General features: G+C 38.2%; 1 protein-coding gene across 1 annotated transcript; it reads left to right on the top strand.

Annotated features, from left to right (window-relative positions):
- The first annotated feature begins 3619 nt into the window (after nt 1-3619).
- AMTN (amelotin) lies at nt 3620-16140 on the top strand. Its single transcript, XM_086407321.1, has 7 exons — nt 3620-3706; nt 6116-6202; nt 7181-7246; nt 8358-8447; nt 11864-11899; nt 13565-13591; nt 15775-16140. Exons 1-7 carry the CDS (start codon nt 3653-3655, stop codon nt 16138-16140), a joined length of 726 nt encoding a protein of 241 aa, XP_086263447.1. The 5' UTR covers nt 3620-3652.
- The last annotated feature ends 7342 nt before the right edge of the window (nt 16141-23482 follow it).

Raw genomic sequence — 23482 nt, 5'->3', positions numbered from 1 at the left:
TTTAGTAATTTTCTCCTTTTATATTACATATTTCTTGACTCCCACCTCCATAATTATATTATTGCAAGTTATCAGCTTTCGAAGTTAAAATTCCTTATCTAAGAAAGTACTCCACTTTCTTTATTTCCCACGTTTATTTTGGCCAAAAACTAAGAACTGCTCATTTCCAAGCTAGGGCATGTCCCATTATAGCCTGGGGTTGGAGACATGTCTACATCAGGCATCTGATGCACTGTCAGTTCCCTGAATCACCTGATGTCCAGACAGTCACACAGTAATTCAACTGAATCGGCTAACCACTGGCACCAAACTCTAGGCTGGCAACAGAACCCAAGTCTCCTCACCTAAACCCAGGAACAACAGTGGCATAAAATTCAACTCTACTTCTTCCAAAAAGAAAACAAAATTAAGGAAGCCCCTTCCCCTACACATTCGTTGAAAATAATGCTCAGGAAAAAGGATTCCCCAGTGTCATAGCCTCTCTCCCACTCAGTGAGGCTCAAATATTTAATGTCCGCCCACAAAAGGTACGGAGAAGGCAATGGCATCCCACTCCAGTACTCTTGCTTGGAAAATCCCATGGACGGAGGAGCCTGTTAGGCTGCAATCCATGGGGTCGCTAAGAGTTGGACACGACTGAGCGACTTCACTGTCACTTTTCACTTGCATGCATTGGAGAAGGAAATGGCAACCCACTCCAGTGTTCTTGCCTGGAGAATCCCAGGGACGGGGGAGCCTGGTGGGCTGCCGTCTATGGGGTCGCACAGAGTCGAACACGACTGAAGTGACTTAGCATAGCATAGCACAAAAGGCAAGCTCCTTAAGGGCAGGGATTTTTGCCCCTGTTTTATTCCCAGAAACTGAAACAATTTGAGCAGAACATAGAGTGAATGTATGCTAGTTGATGGGTTAGAAGAACAAACTGACAGAATAAAAGAATGAATAAATGTGCCTATGAAAGCCTGTGAGAACATACTGTTTCTTCCCTTGTACATCCCTCAGCCCTTATGTGTCAGTGCCCCTCTTAATATTACCCCATTTACCATGCTCTTCACTGTCCCATCAATTGTATCTATCCTTCAAATCCACTTAAAGCCCCGTCTCTTCTCTGAACTCCACCTCACTCCAGCGCCCTACAGTATGAAAGTGAAAGTGAAGTCGCTCAGTTGAGTCCGACTCTTTGCAACTCCATGGACTGTAACCTAGCAGGCTCTTCTGTCAAAGGGATTTTCCAGGCAGTAGTACTGGAGTAGATAGCCATTTCAGTCTCCAGGGGAATCTTCCCAACCCAGGGATCCAACCCAGGTCTCCCGCATTGTAGACAGACGCTTTACCACCTGAGCCACCAGGGAAGTCCAATCAGACAATATATACCTCTGCAATTTATCCATCAACATGCAGTGACCCATGTGGTGCTCTGCAAAGACATTAACATAGAAGACACTGAAGGATCACAAGACACGGCTCAGGAACTTTCCATCTAGTTCAAGAGAAACATACAATCAGGAAATAATGAAGGAGCTCTGTCTGATTGAGATGAAGGAGACAATGTCGATGGAGAGCCAAAAGAAGTAATATTAAAAGAAACAGACAAAAAAAAAAGAGAGAGAGAGAAACAGACAAACAAAAATACTACAGGTGATTAAAATTAGGTATCTCTCCAACTCTGTCTTTCACCGCTGCCCTCACCTCATTTTGTTCCTGTGATAAGGAGCAATAACATTTGTCCTCCATCTATAAAACTTGTTCTGCCTGGATGCTCTCCTTGCATTCACAATGAATGAATCCTTTTTATTCTTCAAAACCAGCTCAGAAGTCACCTCCTCTAGTAAGCCCTCTCTGCCCTCCTGCCCCCAACAAATTAACCAGGCTCCCCTCCATACCTGTGAATACACTCCTAGGATTACACTTACTGCTTCTCGGGTGGTGCAGTGGTAAAGAATCCATCTGCCAATGCCCAGAGACCCAAGAAAAGCAAGTTTGATCCCTGGGTCGGGAAGATCCCTTGGAGTAAGAAATGACAACCCATTCTAGTATTCATACTTGAAAAAGTCCATGGACAGAGAAACCTGGCGGGCTACAGTCCATGGGGTCACAAAAAGTGTCAGACGCAAGTGAGCACACACACATACATTATTACACTTACCAAGGGTATACTGGTTAACCTTTGTGTGTCCCCTATTCTTACCTGACTGTAATGAAAGTTGACTGTGCAATGAATAGTTATAGAAAAGCTTTGGGAAACAACTCATTGTCTCAGACATTCTATAGTTTGTGAGCATGTGTGCTAAGTCGCTTCAGTCATATCCAACTCTGCGACCCGATGGTCTGAGGCCTGCCAGGCTCCTCTGTCCATGGGATTCTTCAGGCAAGAATATTGGAGTGGGTCGTTTTCATACCCTCCTCCAAGGGATCTTCCCAACCCAGCGATCAAACCCACATCTCCTATGTCTCCTGCATTGGCAAGCACTTTACCAATGTGCTTTACCTCTTTACCACTAGTGCCACCTGGGAAGCCCATTCTATACCCTAAAACTAGCCAACTCTAAGATGGCCTTCCAAGTGAAACCCTAGCATGACACAGATTTACTTTTGATTTGGACTAAGAATTTGCATACCTCCCTCCTTACACATAAGGCTAAAGAAAACTCCCAGTAAAGCCCAGGGCCCTGAAAGCCTATGGTGAGCATTTCATTGTTCTGTTTGTGAAAGAAACCTCAGTGGACCCCTGCATTTTGCCTAGATTACTGTAGCTTTTCCCCCATTTAAAATAAAGTACACCATTCAATGCTTCTGGAGGCAATCTGGCCATTTCCCCCATTATTGAAATTTTAAACATACATATCCTTTAGTACAGTACTTATAAGAAAAATATTTACAAAAAATACTCCCACTTGTGTGAAAAAAAATTTATAAGGATGCTGACTGTGCCACTTTTATAATTACAAACTAAAATGAAAATGGATTAACTGGGCACCAAAAGGAAATGGAATATAATACAGCCATTAAATAAATGAAATAAATCTACACCTACTGACAAATAGGTTGCTGATTATTTATAAAGCAAAACAAAGTAAATTGCAGAGAAATATACATAATAGTTCTCATTTTTTAACATAGGCAGCTATATTTTGATGTTTGATTTATGTGCCCATGTACACATGATAAAACAGGTACTCTGGGAAGTCATTTGGGAAGGAGATGGAAGTGAAGAAAGACTGTAACTTTTTATTGTCTGCACTTTTAATTATACAAGGCATGTCTTCCTGAAATACCCTCTATTCAAATGGCAGACATTGGGTAATATGATGTCTGCAGCTAATAACACACCTAATGAAGTGTTGGGAAATGAAAGAAACCAAATGACTTCACAGACAGCTAAGTCCTGATTGGCCCCTCAGTTGCCAGCCTCCTGGAGTCAAATTTAAATTCTTCCTACACACTCATAGCTCACCTAAGGGTAAAAATTTTCAGCATACAGACTAGAGAAATCACCTCACCTGTATATTTTGCCTAGTGAAGAGAAAGGTAACAGAACTGACCACGTTTCAAAGAGACCACTCATTTTTTTCACGTACCACTTTGTCTCAAAAAAGAAAAAAACGGAGTGAAAGAATAACATTGCTTTGTTGATTCAGGTAGCAATTTGAACATGAAGGCTGCGATTCTACTGTTTTGTCTTCTAGGATCAACGCTGTCATTACCGGTAAGTACACCCTGTTTATTTTATGCACCACCCAACCTTAACTGCATCTCTAACGGTAGACCTCTCTCTCCCTCTCTGCCAAAACTTCTCTGTTTGTGACCCATTCCCTTAGTTTCCTGTTTTTATTTCCCAAGCTGAAAGATGATAAGCTAATGAAGTATTAGTGTATATTCCAACGTACTTACATTGTATCCACTTTATCATGGTAGAATTTTGATTATTTTTGACAGAGCAATAGGGCAGAAATTAAGAGAAAAAGGGACGCGGTGGATTATGTCTGCTCAAATGGCTAATTATTTTACTTCCAAAAAGAAGTTAAGATTTTCTTGCCAACTAATTATTTTTTCATGATTAAAGATGTAAACTACATTTTCTGAGTTTTCTAATTGGAAACACAAAACATCTAAATTATAAAAACTCTAAAAAGTCTACCAAATTGTGCAATAACAAGAGGATATTAGAAGGCAAATAATATTTTTTACTTAGAACATTTCATCACAAAATAAGTTCACATATAACAGGCTTAACAAAAAGAGAACCTAGTATTCAAACGTGTATTCCACTATCCTCCAATATTTTATAGACATAATATGAGTGGTTTGGATTGCTACATAAATTTCCTTTTGTTTGAGATGCTTCAGTGTGGACAATGAGAAAAAAAATTAAGGATATTTACTATGAATTAGCAGAACAAAAATAACATTCTCAATTAGGCTTCAAGCTCACTTAATACTTGCTTACTCATCCATGCAATCAACAAATATTTATTGAAAACTCTCTATATACCAAATAATGTGCTAGTTGTTAAAGATAGAATGGTGAGAGAAAAAAAAAGACATAATCCTTCATGGTGTTTATGAGGACTATTTTTAATGATAAATTATAAATTGTAACCATGATTAGTTCTATGAAGGAGATGAACAGGGTGATCTTCATGGAGGGGATGGAACAAACATAAAAAACAAACCTCCTTCTTATTTCATTCCAAACACACATTGGTCATTCTTTAAAGAAGTCTCCTGTAAAAATTTAATCTTTAAACAAGGTAAATTAGGAAGTTAATTTTTTTAATGTGGATTTTTGCACTTCACTGAATAAATTTGCCAAAAGCTTGTTCTAAGTTGGGTATCTCTTGTGAATTTAAATTACCATATAGTTTGTGAAAACTCAAGACAAAACTTTCTAGAAGCATAGCTATCATTCAAGGTGGACCAAGGAGTAGTGTACAGATTCATGCAGACTGGGACAGCAGCAAGAATCAGAGGTGTAGGAAGTGTGAGAAGTAACATTAAAATGCCTATTAGGTATCATAGTAGGATTTATCAAATAAAAACTCAGGACACACGGGCAAGGTTTTTTTTCAATTACTTGTAAATGAATTTGTTGAATTATCATAAAGGTATATGAAATGAATAGATTTGCAAATGTGAACACTTAATGTAGCCTAGCAATTGTTTCAGTAGATCAAAAGTTTGGGAATATGAGCGTACATTGGAGCTGGGACACTTGGATGTTTGGGAGAGTGGTCAGGGTAAGCCTCAAAAAGAAGGTGAACTCAAGCAGGTGAGGGAGTGAGCCAATGTCTGGGGAAAGAGCGTTCCAGGCAGAGGGAACAGGTGGCAGTGAGGTTCTGAGGTAGCATGGGCCCTACTCACCCTCTGTCCCTCCCCACAGCACCCTTCCTGGTCTGGCACTTTCCTTTTCTACAGCTGCCTCTCCTGTCATGCACAAAATGTTCCAGGGAGTTAAAACTGTTTCAAAACACACAGGGGCTAAAGGCAGATTTTTGCATTTTGGGTAAACTTATTACCTCCTGGAAATAAATGGATACAAGACCTCAAACCATTTTTAAGTTGAAATTATACCTCTACAATATTCATTAAATTTTTTTTTCCTTGCTCCTACCCCTAGGTGGGGGTGAAATATTCTATAAGAGGTTTAAATTTAGTTTTCCTTTAAGATTCAACCTTGGCATGACTTTCAGTCAGGAATGGGTAAAGCTGAAAGTTATATTGTTTCTGTCTTAAAACAGGTCATCCAGGAGAAGAGAATTTTTAAAGTCTCCTTGTTCATTCTCTTTCTAAACCTTAGTCTTCTTTCAGTTTTTTACAGATCACCTGACATAAGTTTCTTTACTCTGAGGTCTGGTGTCTCAAGCCTGAGCTGGAGGAATGCTCCCTACTGGATAACTTCATCCTACCAAATAATTTAATAATTCTTTGTCTTGTTCCCAGTCAATATGGGGGAGGGACAGCTGGGTCATGACAGGTCCAGTGTGTGTATATAAGGTCTCTTCATTTGGTATTCTGCTAGCTTTCTTTAAGTTCAGACTCAAGGCCAACTCAAAAAGACTTGTGAACACACATGAAAAATGGTAGATGCTGCTTCTTCAAATATTTGTTATCACAGATGCAGCTCAACCCTGCTTTGGTGCTTCCTCCTACCAAGCTTGTTCCAGATCAGGCAACACTGCTAAACCCACAGCAGCCAAATCAGGTAAGAGTCCTACAATGCTGAACATACAGAGACCAGCAAAGCGAACATGCTAAGGCTGGTGGATTTAAAGTCAAGATTCACCCAAAGTTTCATGACTGAGCAAGAGAGAGAAAAGCCCTATTTGAGGGGAAATAAAAATAAGAAGCATACCTTTTTTATTAATATTTCTTATTTCATTCTTATTATTTCAACACATATTCATTCCTATTCCTTTTGTCTGAGTAATAATTTGGTTCAGCAACCAAATCTAGTCAATTCTGAAAAGCAATAGCTACACCTATTGAAAAAGCTTGGTCATCTATGCCTTTGAAGAACTGTGAATTAAGCAAATACGGTACTTGCCAGAACCTACAGGGATTAAGAGGTAATCCATAAAAACAGTTGCAGATTTCCTAGTGGTTTTAACTATTATTGTTGATGAACTGATGTGTTACTGTAAAATCTGTCATTGAAGCATATTTAAATACTTTTGAAAACTGAACGGTCTCCTAGCTACCCTCCCCCTTCTTCCCATCCTCCCTCTGTTCAAAAAGACCTCTTCTTACCTACATCTAGACTTTGTGAAAATGGTACAGTAACACTAGAATAAAGTTTTCATTTTGGTCTATGGACATTAGACAATACTCAAGTCACTAGCCAACCTTCTGTCTTAAGGAACTTGAAGCTAGGAGGACTTTCCTTAAAAAAGAATACAAAACTAGATATGCAAAATTAGTTACTAAAGTGAAAAATTCACAATGAGATAATAAATGAGTAAATTACATATTTTTAAGCTGATAAATACCTTAAACTTGACACATTGCTTGGGTACCTCCAAGGGCCATGGAAGGGGCAATGCTGGTGAGAGGCCCTGAAGCTTTAGCTTCATGGTAAATCCACCTGTGATAGAAGTATATGTTACTTGAGGATATAAACCACTGATGGCATTGTAAAACCAGACAACTTTTTGTCTCACATATTAATTTCAATGCCCTGCAGGTCTTCTCTTCTTTAAGTCTAATTCCTTTGACACATATGCTCACACTGGGGTCAAACTTGCAACTGGTAAGTACCTTTTATATCATTTTAATGTCCATTTTTAAATAAAAATAATACCTCATGTTGAGTATATATATGGGGTGGGTATCCACAGATGTACACATACATACATTTCACTGTAGATAAACGGAAAGAGAGGTGACAGAAAAAGTCAAAGAGAGATGAATACTATTCAGTACAACATTAAAATTTTTCTTATCTTTAAGATTATCTCTAAAGGAATTAATCTAATTCTCAAGTCTTTACTTCTTTAGTTCTCACCTCCTCTCTTAGCTCCCCTTCTCATTCCTCCAACATATCTTCCTCACGGGGCTTTCCTGGTGGCTCAGACAGAATCTACCTGCAATGCAGGAGACCTAGGTTTGATTCCTGAGGAAGATCCTCTGGAGAAGGGAACGGATACCCACTGCAGTATTCTTGTCTGGAGAATCCCATGGACATAGGTGCCTGGCAGGCCACAGTCCATGGGATCACAAAGAGTCAGACACAACTGAGTGACTAACACTTTCACTTTTTCACATCTTCCTCACAGCCTATACGACATCCAAACACTATGACTGCTATTATCACCCCAACAACAAGAGCAAATGAGAAGGGATGGGAAAAGCTACATTCTTCTCATAGAATGTCTGTATAGTTTAAGGATAAAATAATTAATAAATTTCTTCCCTGCTTAAAGTGGGTTTTTTCCCCAGTGGTCAGATTTAAATGTAGTAGTAGATCATATTCAAGCTACTTTATTTGGACCCTCACAATTTTCATGGGGATATCTATGAAGGAACTCATTTTCTTCATAAGAAAGCTATCAGGAAAATTCCCAGAACTATTGCTGTCATAGCCAAAAGGGGAAGGCAAGTATGAGATCATCTAAGTAATCCTCAGGAGAATGGGTTAAATGCCAAAGGAAACCTGAGTGTGAGAAAAGTTAGTCCTGGACTTCACGTGTGTACTAGCAGACTAAACAGGTCTCTGAACTTCATTTGTATACTTAATTCCAAATGCAATGTCATCTACTATAGATTTGCAAAGCAAATCCTCCCTTTTACATCTAGTAAATACAGTTTCATATCCTGGATGTTCAAATTGAAACAACACAATCTTCCTCATTGCCCTACAGCTAAATCCTGCAGCAGGGATGCCATCGGGTACACAGACCCTCCCACTGGCCCTGGGGGGACTGAAGGTACAGCAGCAGCTGCAACCACAAGTAAGTTCAAAGCCTTACTCAGTTTAACACTGGCGTTTCCCCTCAGGTGAAAGCCTAAAGGAGGGGAAAGAATATTTTCAAGGTTCTTGAAAATTTTACCCAGACACTTTGCAGAGGGAGGTCCTATTAAACTTATGACCATCTTTGGCAATTTGGTTCTTGCTGAAACTCCATGAAAACACACTCAGAAAACTGAGCATGCTGCCTCATCGCCTCTCAAGAGTACACTTGTAACAGGTAACAGGAAGCGTGAAGAGCTAGGGAAGATTGAGAAGTAAAGAATAAAGCTGGGAATTGAGAGGTATCAGGATTCTTCTCCAGCTTGCTCTGTTTCTATGAAAGACTTTCTGAGTGACCAGAATCATTCCAAAGAAAAGATAAGGGATGGACAAAGCTTATTTCCAGAAAATCTAATCTCCTTTTTGTGCCCCTTTTCCATGCCTCCTTTCAAGTTCCCAAGAATCCTCTAGTTCCTTTTCTTCTCCCGTAATTATTTGCTTTTAGGAAAAAACCCCCCAAAACCTTCTCACACAAAGATTTAAATGACATACTTAGGACACGGCCTCTTTTAGAAATGCTTGCATTTTAACTGCAAAGCCCAAACTTTTCTTCTTGGAATTTCTCTAAATAGTTTAATGACTCTGGAGAAAAATACAGTGATCCTTTATGACTAATTGGTTATTGTTAACTTATTCTCCCTAACACATACCCTCAGTCCCTATCATTCCCACATAGTCTGATTTTTTGTAGAAGCTTTCTTGATTATTACATACATGCTATATGTTAATTACAGAGAATTTAGAAAAAAAGATAAGAAAAGGAAAAACTAAAATTCACTCATAAGCCTACCAGTCAGAATTAAACCCTGTCAGCATTCTAGAGCATGACCTTTCAGTCTTTTTTCTGTGCATATAAGTATAGTTTTTAAAGAAAATATGTTCTTACTATATTTAATGTTCTATAATCTAACTTTTTCACATGATACATTTTGAAAAGACTTTCCTATATTTTGAATATTCACTTATAATATTGTGAATAGCATAATATTGTTTTCAATGACTGCTTAGTATTCCACCATATTGCAAAAATTTGTGTTTTTTCCAAAATTTTTACTTCCATAAATAATACCACAGTGAACATCCTTTAACTAAGTCTTTGACCATATTGGTGATTCTTTCCTTAAGACTAGGAATAGAATTTGTGAGTCCAAAGACATTAAAAAAAGTAAGACTTTTAATATACATTCCCAAAAAGTGAAGCATGACTATATCCTATCTTCCTACCACTATGGACACCCGACTTACAGTAGCAAGCTTGCATTAATTAGTAATTATAATCAAAGCTGAGTTTAATTGACAAAATTACTTTAAGCTGCTCAATTTAAATTCTACATAGTATTCAACCAATGCTTTTCCCTGTACCTTCTTTTGTCCAAGATAACAACACAAAGGACTATACTGCTTAATTTACTCATATTTGTAAAATTCTGTAATGTAACTAACTGTTACGTTTCTTTTTTAATACTGATGTATATATTCGTAGATCAGTCAGTACTTATTTCTTACAGATATATTAGAGCCTTCACTCCAAGTGTTTCCTGTTATTTATATCTTAATAATAAGAGTGATCCTCTGAAAAAGACTAGAGGGAGTTGTTTACTGTGTGACCTTGGTATAGTCCACCTGCCAGCTGCCCCCAGTTTCAGTTTCAATTGCTGCCCTGTTCTAACCTCAAAGTCAGACTTGGTACATCTTCATATTCCCCAAAGAGTATATCCAGTGGAGTCCAGGGCAGTAGTGGGCACTGCAGATGGTCTTAAAGATTCGGTAGAGACATTTGACATGCATGGCCCCTTCATCCCATAATATAATTCAGTCCTCATGCTCTGCGGGGCTTCTTCACAGTCTCTAGGTGATACCACCACCAAGGGTCCTCAGACATGCCTTCTCCTGAGCGGGTGCAGTGGCTCTGACCGTGTCTCTCCCTATGCAGAGTACCTTATATCCCCTGCCGGAAACCTGGGCACATGTCCACAGCTCTCATTAGTGAAGCAAGTCCAGTGCGGCTAAGAATGAACTCTAGAACCACACAACTTCTGGCCAAATCCTGGCTCTCCACTTACTCCCTATGTGGCTAAGTTACTTAACCCTCTGTGACTCATTTTCTTCATCATTTAAAATAGGAATTAATTAGAACTTTACCACTAGAGCTGTTAGAAGGATTAAGTGAGTAAATCTACATAAAACACTTAGAACAGTACCTATCACATGGTAATCATTCAATACATTTAGCTATTATTTCAAACAAATTCTGTACGAAAAACTAACAACTTCTCTCCTTACTGTTACATCGGTATTACATTAGTTAATTATCTTTCATTATAGTTTTTAGACATCTGTGGTTTCCTCTTTGTATCTTTTTGTTCCTTCTAATTTGCCTTTAAAGAAGAACTTCCCATTTTGTTTTCTCCCAAATCCTTTGTCCCTTTCCTTTGATCCATTTTTTCATTGCCACCCTGAAGACTATTTATGGTCAGTAGCCAAGGATCTGACTGAGAGTAAGGCTTTTTCCTAAATGTTTGTAGTTTTTATCTTTGGGCATTATGGGTATTACTGTACAAACTTCTTGAGAAATAATAAAGGTCTTTTTATAAGACTTTCAAATCTTTTAGGTTGGGTTGTATTAAAAGTCCCATTTTGATAAGTTTTATGACACTGGATTTCTATAGAAATAAAAATAAACCTTAAAACCCTAATTCTTTCTAACAAACCTTAAAGTTAGATCTTAGGGTGCTAGAGCATACCAACACCTCACCCAGAGCTTTCCAGCTACAAATTCACTCCATTCACATAGTCATCAGTGACCATTAGAGTGTTTCTCACTTAGTGCTAAGAACTCTGTTAGGACCAGGGATGTTGAACAATATCATCCATAATTTCCTGCTTGTGCCTCTTTTAATAGCAAAATATCCAGGCAACCATTGTGAGACTAACTATATATGCTTTAAGAAATCTTGATTATTTTAAAATATCCACTACATGTTTTCATGTATCTTCTGAGATGCCATGTAAAAGAAACATGCATTTTATCATCATGATTACTTGGAATAATTTTAAGTTTTCAGATACCTTGAGAACAAAATTATTTTCATCCAATTTACTAACTTCTGCCTTTTAAATGTGCCGCCTTAAGCTGGTTTCTAAATCTCTCTGGGCCTAATCTTCTTTTCACAAACTGAATCAGTTCCAATTGCCATCTTTCTCATGAGTCAATATCTATGATTTTAGATGATACATTAAATGGAATATCTATTTAATAAATATTGTGTACTTATTTTGAAAGTTTCAATATTTACTTCATCTGCCAGAATTTAACTTTTAGTATATTTTTACTAAATTTTTCTCTTTTTTTTTCAGATGTTACCAGTTATTGTAGCACACTTTGGAGCCCAGGTAAGATTATTTTATAATATGATTTTATTTTATATCATCTTAGTGTGAAATATTTAATTCTGTATCAATTCACCAGATAGTTGCCAAGCTTCCTATTTACTTTCACTGTATGAACACTACAAATAGGATAATAACAAGAACATTTACTGGGCACTTACTGTGTGCCAGGCACTGTCCCAAACACTTTTTATTGATTATGTGCTATTTCATCTAAGCTTCTAATAATCTTCTATAGTCAAAGTTTTTATTTTCTACGTGAAGATGTTACTAACTAGCTAGTTACTAACTAGCGACACTCACAGTTAGTTGTTCAGCTATATCACACAGTAAATGTCACAGATGAAGCAACCAGTCAATCCTTTAAACCACACTGTCAAGCAAAAAAAAAAAAGAATGAATTAATTAATTAACTGATCTAAAAATTGATGGTGTGGGGGATTTTTTAATCTCAAATTTATTTATTAACTATATGTCTTTTCCCTAAAAATGATAAACTTTCCTCTCTCTCTATTTTTCCTTTGTGAAAGGTAATTCTTGAGATCACTGATACAATTACCAAGAGCCAAGATCAAATATGAGCATCAGATGGCAGGTTTTCCTTCTTCCTTTTTTTAATTGGAAGATAATTGCTTTACAATGCTATATTGGTTTCTGCTGTACAACAGCGTGAATCAGCTATAAGTTTACATACTTCCCCTCCCTCTTGAGTTTTTACTTCTAAAAGCAGAATCAAATGTAAAATTCACACTAACTCTTAATTCCACATCAGGGAACACATCCCAAGGAAATAATCTGAAATACAGCAAAGGTTTATTTATAAATACATTCATCAAAGTATTTTTATAGTAAAGACGAATACTGTGTGTGTGCTCCATCACTTAGTCGCTTCCAACTCTTCACAACCCCATGGATTGTAGCCTGCCAGGCTCCTCTATCCATGGAATTTTCTAGGCAAGAATACTGGAGTGGTTGCCATTTCTTACTCCAGGTGATCTTCCTGACCCAGGGAAAGAACCCACGACTCTTGGGTCTCCTGCTTTGGCAGACAGACTTTTTACCATTGCACATTTGGGAAGCCCCCAGAGAAGTATATTAGATGCAACTTAAATTTAAACAGAAGGGAAATTATTATGTAAACTGTACAGCATAAAAGCAAATACTTGTGACCATTCAAAAGTACATTTGCTAAAATTTGTTGGCAACATGGTTAAAGAATTGCTGTGTAATATTAAAAGAAAAGGTAAGACACAAATTGTGTAAATGATGTGACTTCTATAATATGTAAAAAAGAAATGTTTGAAAAACATCTGGAAGAAAATATATCAACTCTGCATGATGGGATTATTTTTTTTTTCTTTATGGCTGTCTGCATTTTCCAAGTTTCCTCTAATGTGTATATATTATCTAATAATAGAAAATAGGTACTTTTTGAAATGCATAAAACCTCCCATCACTCAGATAAAAAATGTTAGCAGTCCAATACCATGTGCAGACTTGAGTTTTGTAATAAAAGTCTCAAAGTCAGTTTAAATTATTGCTGAAAATTAAAATATATATATCTCTTTAAAACCATTTTAAGCTTTTAAATTATGATATATATATATATATATTGCCTCAAATATATTAAAATCTATCTAGTAATATGTGTTATTATTTTCCTTTTAGGGTACTATCCTAAGCTCAGAGGAACTGGTAAACAAAAAAAATTAACTCCTAGTATTTCAAGTTCTTTTCACTGCTACCACAATGCTGTTTCCTATCCTCATATAACTTTTGACCTCAGCCCCTAAACCTGGTACATGCTGTCATACACTGAACCCTTTTATAGGTCTTCTCATTAGGTTATCTTTTCTCCAGCTAGGGATTCCATCATCCTTCTCCAGCTACTTCTCCACTGATTTGACTTAGCTTTTGTTTTCCACATATTGATGTCAGATTCAGGTCTATCCAGAAAGTCAATGCATATTTTTAAATTTTATTTAAAGTTGATTAAAATCTAGTGTTATAAGTTATTGAAATACATGTAGATTTAGAATCATATACATATTGATCTTTATCTCAGGAAACATTCTTTTTTTTACTTAAATGTTTAATGCTTGTAGAAAAATATATTTTTATTCTAGCATCTTATGATGATAAATGAAATCTGCTCTATACATATGAATAACTAAAAGGATGAACCCAAAAACTCGTAGTACTATGTCTAGGCACTTCTATGCATTTCTCCAGAGTCATTTTTAGAGAAAAATAATTTGAATTAACGGTATCTAAACTTGACACTAAAGTAAAGAGTTGAGGAAATATCTGGGAAGATAGTTTTTAAATTTTTATATTATAAGGAAGGTAGAGATTTGCTTAATTGTTCATAAGTAAAATCAAATAATGGGGCTGTTTTGCCAACACTGATACATGAACACCCATTTCTACCAGTTACGGACCTGATCCTATAAAACAAGCACCTTGGTGGATTTTTCTTTTTACATATATTGACTTTAATACTCACCAGATTACAAATTAGAGATTTTTAACACAAGTTAACAGAAAAAGACACAGAGGCTAGAAAAACTTAAGCAACATAGGTGCCAAGGTCAATAAAACAGTAGATCTAGATTAAAAACCATTTTTCTATCCACTATTCCAGAGGTTTTCAAGGTTTTTTAGTGAAATGCACAGTAACAGTTATATTTTTCATGTTGCTAAAATATACACATTTTATGAAACAATATTTACCCTTATTATAGAGAGTGCACTGGTAATTTATAGTCTATTATTTTTGCCTTGTTTTTTAATGATGTACCATCTTCTTTATTTCAAGTGCATGGATGTCACCACCCCCAGTTTGAAAACTTCTGTACTCTACTTCTGTCTCTCATCCAGCACAAGCCTAATTCTGGTTTCAGTACCTCATAAATCTAAGACAGTGTTTTCCAAACATCAGTCCTGGACCATCAAACCACGACAATTTGGAGTGCTGGTTAAAAATGCATATATCTGCCTTCCAGGTGGTATTTATGTATACTAACAATTGAGAATCATGCTCAAAGAAACAGACCTGTATCTTAATTATAAGTTCTTAGCCCTTTTTATTCTATGAAAATGCTATCAGAACTGGGAGGTCCCAGAGAACTGGTTTCTGCCTGAGCTCTCTCCAAAACCAGCTGATTTCCAGGTATTTCATCTTAGGAAGAACTTTTCATGGTAATTTTTTCCCAGGGGAAGAACAACAGGTCTAAGTACCAACAACATTCAATACCAATGTGCAAATCACTGACAGTCCACCAGAAAGGAGATCCATTGAGTAACCTCAAAGAATACACCAGTGGCTGAATTGCCAAAAGAAATGTTCTTGACTGAATATTCCAATGCCCTTGAAAAAATATATCAAAAGAAAGCATAAAAGTCATGAGATAAGAATTGATTAATCTACTTGACTTCATTTTTCCATTGATTTTTAATCTCTTAAATTACTTTTTGAAAAGTCTGGGCAAAGGCGAGACTGTGGTTTAGGTCAATAAGAGAAATATAGCCTGCTGCAATTGTATGGAGTTTCTGTCTTAGTTCTACTTCCAGATACAATTTATGTGAACAAGTGATGCATTGTTCCTTTTCCTGTGACTGACTTGATTCTTGCTTTCCCTTTCTGGGAAAAATGGAGCATAGCAAGGATCCTTAGTAATGAAACCAGCATCAGACTTGGCTCAGGCTAGGGGGCCATTTTCTCTAAGGAATGCCCAATCTTTACCGTTTTGCTGACTCTACCCTCTTCATCTGTGCATCCTACTCAAACTTGCTGCTCTCAAAGAAGAAAAGGCTAGTTGACCAGCCTTAAAATGTGTTCTTTTGACTTTGTCTTCTATTTCCTTCTCTCATTCCAGCAAGGGACCTCTCAAATCTTAACAGGCCTTATCTTCCATCCCTTGTTCCCTGGAGCCATCCTGCCCACCAGTCAGGCTAATCCAGATGCCCAGAATGGAATCCTTCCTGCAGGACAAGCAGGAGCAAATCCTGCTGCCCAGGGAACCCCAGAGGACCCCTTCTCAACCCCTAGTGGCACAGACGATGACTTTGCATCAACCACACCTGCTGGCATCCAGAGGGGCAGGCCAACCACGGAGGAAACCCCCACAGGATCACCCAAAGGTAGGTTCTCCAAGCCAGGAGGACACCCCAGGGCCATGAACATCATCTGTGGAGTGAGAGAGAAGGGTTCTTTGTCTTGCCTTGACAAATACAGATCCTAATAATATCAGGGAGCCCCTTTATTCACTCATATTTGATTCCAGCAATAAGGGAATATTTTTCCAGGATTACTATCCCTACTGGGGCTTCCCTGATAGCTCAGTTGATAAAGAATCCACCTGCAATGCAGGAGACCCCGGTTTGATTCCTGGGTCGGGAAGATACATTGGAGAAGGGATAGTCTACCAACTCCATTATTCTTGGGCTTCCTATTGAATATACCCCAAAAGAAAACATTTAATTGCTGACATAATATACTTTCCATGTTGGGTCAGGGCTGAAAATATTTGAAACCAGATGGTGCGCTCCCTTTCCCATCCCCCATACACCCCCTCAAACACACACAGGACACAGTTAATCAATCAGGATACTCTTTCCCACTCACTCATCACGGATGAGACCCAGGACCTTCCTAACGTAAGGTGGCAAGCTGCTCTTAGTAATAGACTAGAGTTAGCACAATAGATGAACTCACGTGCCATTCCCTTCAGATGAAACTTAAGAAATGTTGTAAGAAATAAGCTCTCCTAGCATTAACAAACAGATAATCATTTAATCTGTGAGGATGTATAGACCCAAATGTTCCAAATATCCAAAGAGACAAAAGAATGATTTGTTACTGATACTCTCACCCCAAGAAATTTTCATCTCAAGTAAAAATATTTAAATGTAACATGCTTATACCTACATTTAAAAAGAGGTTTTTTTTCTTCCAGGAATTCAGTAAGCTGTCTCAATTTTTTTCAACTGAACCATCTCAAATGTGTTGACACATGAGAATCTTTTTCATTGGTCATATTATTGAATAGATTAAGACATACTGGACAGTATCAGAAGAAATTAATTCTTAGCTTATTTTAACATTTTTCTTGAAATTTCAGAAAATATATACTTCCTGGAGAATACTGACTTCTGAAAAAAATACTAATGAAATGCATAAATGTGTCTTTCAAATATAATATTATGCCACCTTGGACCCAGAAGATATGTATATTAAAAATATACTTTTAAACTGACTCTTTGTCTTCTCTGTGGGAGTGAAAACAAGTCTGACCATTTCAGAAACTGCATTACCTCAGACACTTAGATGATATTCTTGTCTAGACTGTCTTTGGAAGCAGGAAACGCAGCAGTCATGGGAGTGGACACCAAGCCATGTAAGAACAAGTTCTAATCTTCTTAAAATCACCTTATGACTCACTCTTTCCCAGAAGAGCCACAAATTTAATTTTCAATAAGCAAATTAATTGCAAAGCAAAGAAAATTACACGTGCATCTAAAATAGGCAGTGGAAGCCAAGAATTATAAGTCATATTGTCTGTCCTCAAGTTGCTTATAATACAGAGCTAGTGATTATGGCATTTAATGTTTAATTTGTTATGTCTGATATTGAGGAATGACACTGATAAAATATCTGCTAAAGAGCTGGAGGAATCATGCTTCCTGACTTCAGATGATACTACAAAGCTACAGTAATAAAAACAGATGACACTGGAACAAAAACATACATAGATCAATAGAATGGATAGAAAGGCCAGAAATAACCCATACACTTATGGCCAATTAATCTAAAACAAAGGAGGCAGGAATATACAATGAAGAAACATCTCTTCAACAAGCGGTACTGGAGAAACTGGACAGCTACATGTAGAAGAATGAAATTAGAACATTCTCTAACACCATATACAAATATAAACTCAAAATGAATTAAAGACCTAAGTGTAGGGCTTCCCTGGTGGTCCAGAGGTTGAGAGTCTGCCTGCCAATGCAGAGGTCACAGGTTCAATCCCTGGTCTGGGAAGATTCCACATGCCGCAGGGCAACTGAGCCTATGCGCCACAATTACTGAGCCTGTGCTCTAGAGTCTGGGAGCCACAGCTACTGAGCCCACATGCTGCATATATGGAAACCCGTGCTCCCTAGAGCCTGTGCTCCCCAACAAGAGAAGCCACAGCAATGAGAAGCCCAAGCACCGCAGTTAGAGAGTAGCCCACACACAGCAACGAAGACCCAATGCAGCCAAAATAAATAAGTAAATAAAAATAAATATTTTTTTAAAAAGGCCTAAGTGTAAAACCAGATACTATAAAACTTTCAGAGAAAACATAGAACACTCTTTGATATAAATTGCAGAATATCTTTTTTTATCCACCTCGTGCTGCTGCTGCTGCTGCTGCTGCTAAGTCACTTCAGTCATGTCGGACTCTGTGCAACCCCAGAGACAGCAGCCCACGAGGCTCCCCTGTCCCTGGGATTCTCCAGGCAAGAGCACTGGAATGGGTTGCCATTTCCTTCTCCCATCCACCTCCTAGAGTAATGAAAATAAAAACAAAAATAAACAAATGGAATCTAATTAAATTAAAAGTTTTACAAAGTAAAAGAACTCATAAAAAAATAAAAGACATTCCACAAAAAGAGAGAAAATATTTGCAAACAAAGCAACCAAAAAGGGATTAATCTCCAAAATACACAAACAGCTCATACAGCTATCAAAAAAACAAGCTACCCAATCAAAAAACAGGTAGAAGATCTAAGTAGACATTTCTCCAAAGACATACAGATGGTCAAAAAGCACGTGAAAAGATTCTCAACATTGCTAATCATTAGAGAAATGCAAATCAAAATTACAATGAGGTATCACCTCACACCAGTCAGAACTGCCATCTTCAAAAAGTCTACAAATAATAAAGTGCTAGAAAGGATGTGGAGAAAAGGGAAACCTCCTACATTGTTGATGGGAATGTAAATTGGTACAGCCACTATGGAGAACAGTATGGAGGTTGCTTAAAAAACTAAAACTAGAACTACCATATCATCTGGCAATCCTATTCCTGGGCATATATCTGGAGAAGACCATAATCCTAAAAGATGCGTGCACCTAATATTCACTGCAGCACTATTTACAATAGCAATACGTGGAAGCAATTCAAATGTCCATAAACAGATAAAAAAGATGTGGTATGTATAAACAATAGAATACTACTCAGCCATAAAAAGAATAAAATAATGCCATTTGCAACAACATGGACAGACCTAGAAATTATCATATTAAGTGAAGTCAGACAGAAAGACAAATAGATGATATCACTTACATGTGGAATCTTTTTAAACAATGATACAAATGTTTGAAGAAAACAACAAAATTCCATAAAGCAATTACCCTTCAATTAAAAAATAAAAAATTTTTAAAAATACAAATGGGAGGTGGTCCTAAAACGGTGGAGGAATAGGATTGGGAGACCACTTTCTCCCCCACAAATTCATCAAAAGAACATTTAAACGCTGAGTAAAATCCACAAAACAACTTCTGAATGCCAGCAGAGGACACCAGGCACCCAGAAAAGCAGCCCACTGTCTTCTAAAGGAGGTAGGAAAAATATAAAAGACCAAAAAAAGAGACAAAAGAGGTAAGGACAGAGCTCTGTCCCAGGAAGGGAGCATTAAAAAGAGAGGTTTCCAAACACCAGGAAACACTCTTACTGCTGAGTCTGTGCTGAGCCTTAGAAGCACAGAGGGCAACATAATAGGAGGAAAAATAAGTAAATAATTAAAACCTACAGATTAGGAGCCCAACGGTAACTCCCCCAGTGGAGAAGCAGCGCAGACGCCTGCACCAGCCACTAGCAAGCGGGGGCTGGGCAGGGAGGCATGGGCTGTATTGCTTAGAGTAAGGATCAGGCCTGAATGCCCCCGAGAGTAATCAGAGCAAGCTACTTTGGGCTAGCAAACCAGACTGTGGGATAGCTACCACGCGAAAAGCCCTAAGACACCACCAGGCCCGCGCACAGAACAAAGGGCAGAACAGAACTAGCCGGCTGCAGACCACCCCCCTCCTGTGACAGGCAGCCAGAGCCAGAAGAGGGCAATCACAGCCCCAGAGAGACATTATCTACCAAACTGCAAGCAGGCTTCTTTGCTTACTAAGACTTCTTGGGGTTCTGGACAGTCATCCGCCTGAGAAGGTGCACCAGTTGTACACCCAGAAAACCAAGCGGCAGGGACAGGAGAGGCCATAAGTCGCAGTGACTGCGCTCCCCAAACACCTTATCACCTGAGCTGCTCGGAGCTGGGAAGGGCACAAAACGCAGGCCCAACGGAGTCTGCGCCTCTGAGGACTACCTGAGTGCCTGAACCTGAGCGGCTTAGAGGTGCATGCAGCCCAGGGCCGGCCTTGGAGGGTTCCCGGTGGAGCAACCTAGAGCCTGAGCAGTGTGGGCAGGGAGGGTGCACGCACCGTGAGCGTGGGCAGGCCCAGTGTGGCTGAGACACTGCGAGCACACGCCAGTGTTATTTGTTTGCAGCGTCCCTCCCTCCCCACAGCGCGACTGAACAAGTGAGCCTAAAAAAGTGTCCACCACCGCCCCTTTGTGTCAGGGCAGAAATCAGACACTGAAGAGACCAACAAACAGAAGCTAAAACTGAGGAAACTGCCTTGGAAGTGACAGGTGCAATAGATTAAAACCCTGTAGTTAGTACCAACTACATGGGAAGGGGCCTATAGATCTTGAGAAATATAAGCCAGACCAAGAAATGATCAGAAAATGAATTGATCCCACACTGCCAACAACACCAGAGAAAGTCCTAGATATATTTTTACTATTTTTACTATCATTCTTTTCTTTTTTTTCATTCTTTTTTCTTTTCTTTTTTCTTTAATTTTTAATTTTTAAGTCCTCTATTACTCCTTTAATTTTCACTTTTATAACCTACTATTACTTTTCAAAAAAAAAGACTATTTTTTAAAGCAAACTTCATATATATATATTTTAAATAACTTTTGTGACTTTTGGTTTTTTTTCTTCTTCTTTTCTTTAATATTGTATTTTTGAAAATCCAACCTCTACTCTAGAATTTTAATCTTTGCTTTTGGGTATTTGTTATCAATTTTGTACCTTTAAAAACCCACTCTTCAGTATCTATTTTTATTTGGGAGTGAGATTACTGGCTTGACTGCTCTCTCCCCCTTTGGACTCTCCTTTCTTTCCACTAGGTCGCCTCTGTCTCCTCCCTCCCTCTTCTCTTCTCTACCCAACTCTCTGAATCTCTGTGTATTCCAGACGGGTGGAGGACACTTAGGGACCTGGCTGGATCTGTCTCTCTCCTTTTCATTCCCTCCTTTTATCCTCCTGGCCACCTCTGTCTCCTTCCTCCCTCTTCTCTTCTCTGTATAATTCCATGAACATCTCTGAGTGGCCAGACTATGGAGCACACATAAGGAAGTGATTACTGGCTAGCTTGCTCTCTCCTCTTTTGATTCCACCTCATCTCATTCGGGTCACCTCAAACTCCCTCCTCCCTCTTCTCTTCTCCATGTAACTCTGTGAACCTCTCTGGGTGTCCCTCACTGTGGAGAAACTTTTCATCTTTAACCTAGATGTTTTATCAACGGTACTGTATAGAAGGAGAAGTCTTGAGACTACTGTAAAAATAAGACTGAAAACCAGAAGCAGGAGGCTTAAGTCCAAATCCTGAGAACATCATAGAACACCTGACTCCAGGGAACATTAAGTGATAGGAGCTCATCAAATGCCTCCATACCTACACTGAAACCAAGCACCACCCAAGGGCCGACAAGTTCCAGAGCAAGACATAGCACGCAAATTCTCCAGCAACACAGGAACACAGCCCTGAGCTTCAATATACAGGCTGCCCAAAGTTACTCCAAATCCATTGGCATCTCATAACTCATTACCAGACACTTCATTGCACTCCAGAGAGAAGAAATCCAGCTCCACCCACCAGAACACTGACACAAGCTTCCCTAACCAAGAAACCTTGACAAGCTATTGATACAACCCCACCCACAGTGAGGAAAGTCCATAATAAAGAGAACTCCACAAACTGCCAGAATACAGAAAGGCCACCCCAAACTCAGCAATATAAACAAGATGAAGAAACAGAGGAGTACCCAGCAGGTAAAGGAACAGGATAAATGCCCACCAAACCAAACAAAAGAGGAAGAGATAGGGAATCTACCTGATAAAGAATTCCAAATAATGATAGTGAAAATGATCCAAAATCTTGAAATAAAGATGGAATCACAGATAAATAGCCTGGAGGCAAGGATTGAGAAAATGTAAGAAAGGTTTAACAAGGACCTAGAAGAAATAAAAAAGAGTCAATATATAATAAATAATGCAATAAATGAGATCAAAAATACTCTGGAGGCAACAAATAGTAGAATAATGGAGGCAGAAGATAGGATTAGTGAATTAGAAGATAGAATGGTAGAAATAAATGAATCAGAGAGGAAAAAAGAAAAATGAATTAAAAGAAATGAGGACAATCTCAGAGACCTCCAGGACAATATTAAATGCCACAACATTTGATTCATAGGAGTCCCAGAAGAAGACAAAAAGAAAGACCATGAGAAAATACTTGAGGAGATAATAGTTGAAAACTTCCCTAAAATGGGGAAGGAAATAATCACCCAAGTCCAAGAAACCCAGAGAGTCCCAAACAGGATAAACCCAAGGCGAAACACCCCAAGACACATATTAATCAAATTAACAAAGATCAAACACAAAGAACAAATATTAAAAGCAGCAAGGGAAAAACAACAAATAACACACAAGGGAATTCCCATAAGGATAACAGCTGATCTTTCAATAGAAACTCTTCAGGCCAGGAGGGAATGGCAAGACATACTTAAAGTGATGAAACAAAATAACCTACAGCCCAGATTACTGTACCCAGCAAGGATCTCATTCAAATATGAAGGAGAAATCAAAAGCTTCTCAGACAAGCAAAAGCTGAGAGAACTCAGCACCACCAAACCAGCTCTCCAAAAAATGCTAAAGGATATTCTCTAGACAGGAGACACAAAAACGGTGTATAAATTCGAACCCAATACAATAAAGTAAGTGGCAACGGGATCATACTTATCAGTAATTACCTTAAATATAAATGGGTTGAATGCCCCAACCAAAAGACAAAGACTGGCTGAATAGATACAAAAACAAGACCCCTATATTTGTTGTCTACAAGAGACCCACCTCAAAACAAGGGACACATACAGACTGAAAGAGAAGGGCTGGAAAAAGATATTCCATGCAAACAGAGATCAAAAGAAAGCAGGAGTAGCAATACTCATATCAGATAAAATAGACTTTAAGACAAAGGCTGTAAAAAGAGACAAAGAAGGACACTACGTAATGATCAAAGGATCAATCCAAGAAGAAGATATAACAATTATAAATATATATGCACCCAACACGGGAGCAACGCAATATGTAAGACAAATGCTACCAAGTATGAAAGGGGAAATTAACAATAACACAATAATAGCAGGAGACTTTAATATCCCACTCACACCTATGGATAGATCAACTAAACAGAAAATGA

The sequence above is a fragment of the Bos grunniens genome, chromosome 6 (assembly GCF_055505025.1).
Source record: "Bos grunniens cultivar Pamir isolate PY7600 chromosome 6, Bosgru_T2T1.0, whole genome shotgun sequence".
NCBI lineage: Eukaryota > Metazoa > Chordata > Mammalia > Artiodactyla > Bovidae > Bos > Bos grunniens.
The sequence above is the reverse complement of the archived record's forward strand: the minus strand, read 5'-3'. Positions and strand labels throughout refer to the sequence as shown.

Bases quoted from the DNA above. Each gene is read 5' to 3' on its own strand.
- AMTN (XM_086407321.1), top strand. From the start codon at position 3,653: ATGAAGGCTGCGATTCTACTGTTTTGTCTTCTAGGATCAACGCTGTCA. The intron at 6,203-7,180 runs GTAAGAGTCCTA...AATGCCCTGCAG, and splicing joins ACCCACAGCAGCCAAATCAG to GTCTTCTCTTCTTTAAGTCT. The intron at 8,448-11,863 runs GTAAGTTCAAAG...TTTTTTTTTCAG, and splicing joins AGCAGCAGCTGCAACCACAA to ATGTTACCAGTTATTGTAGC.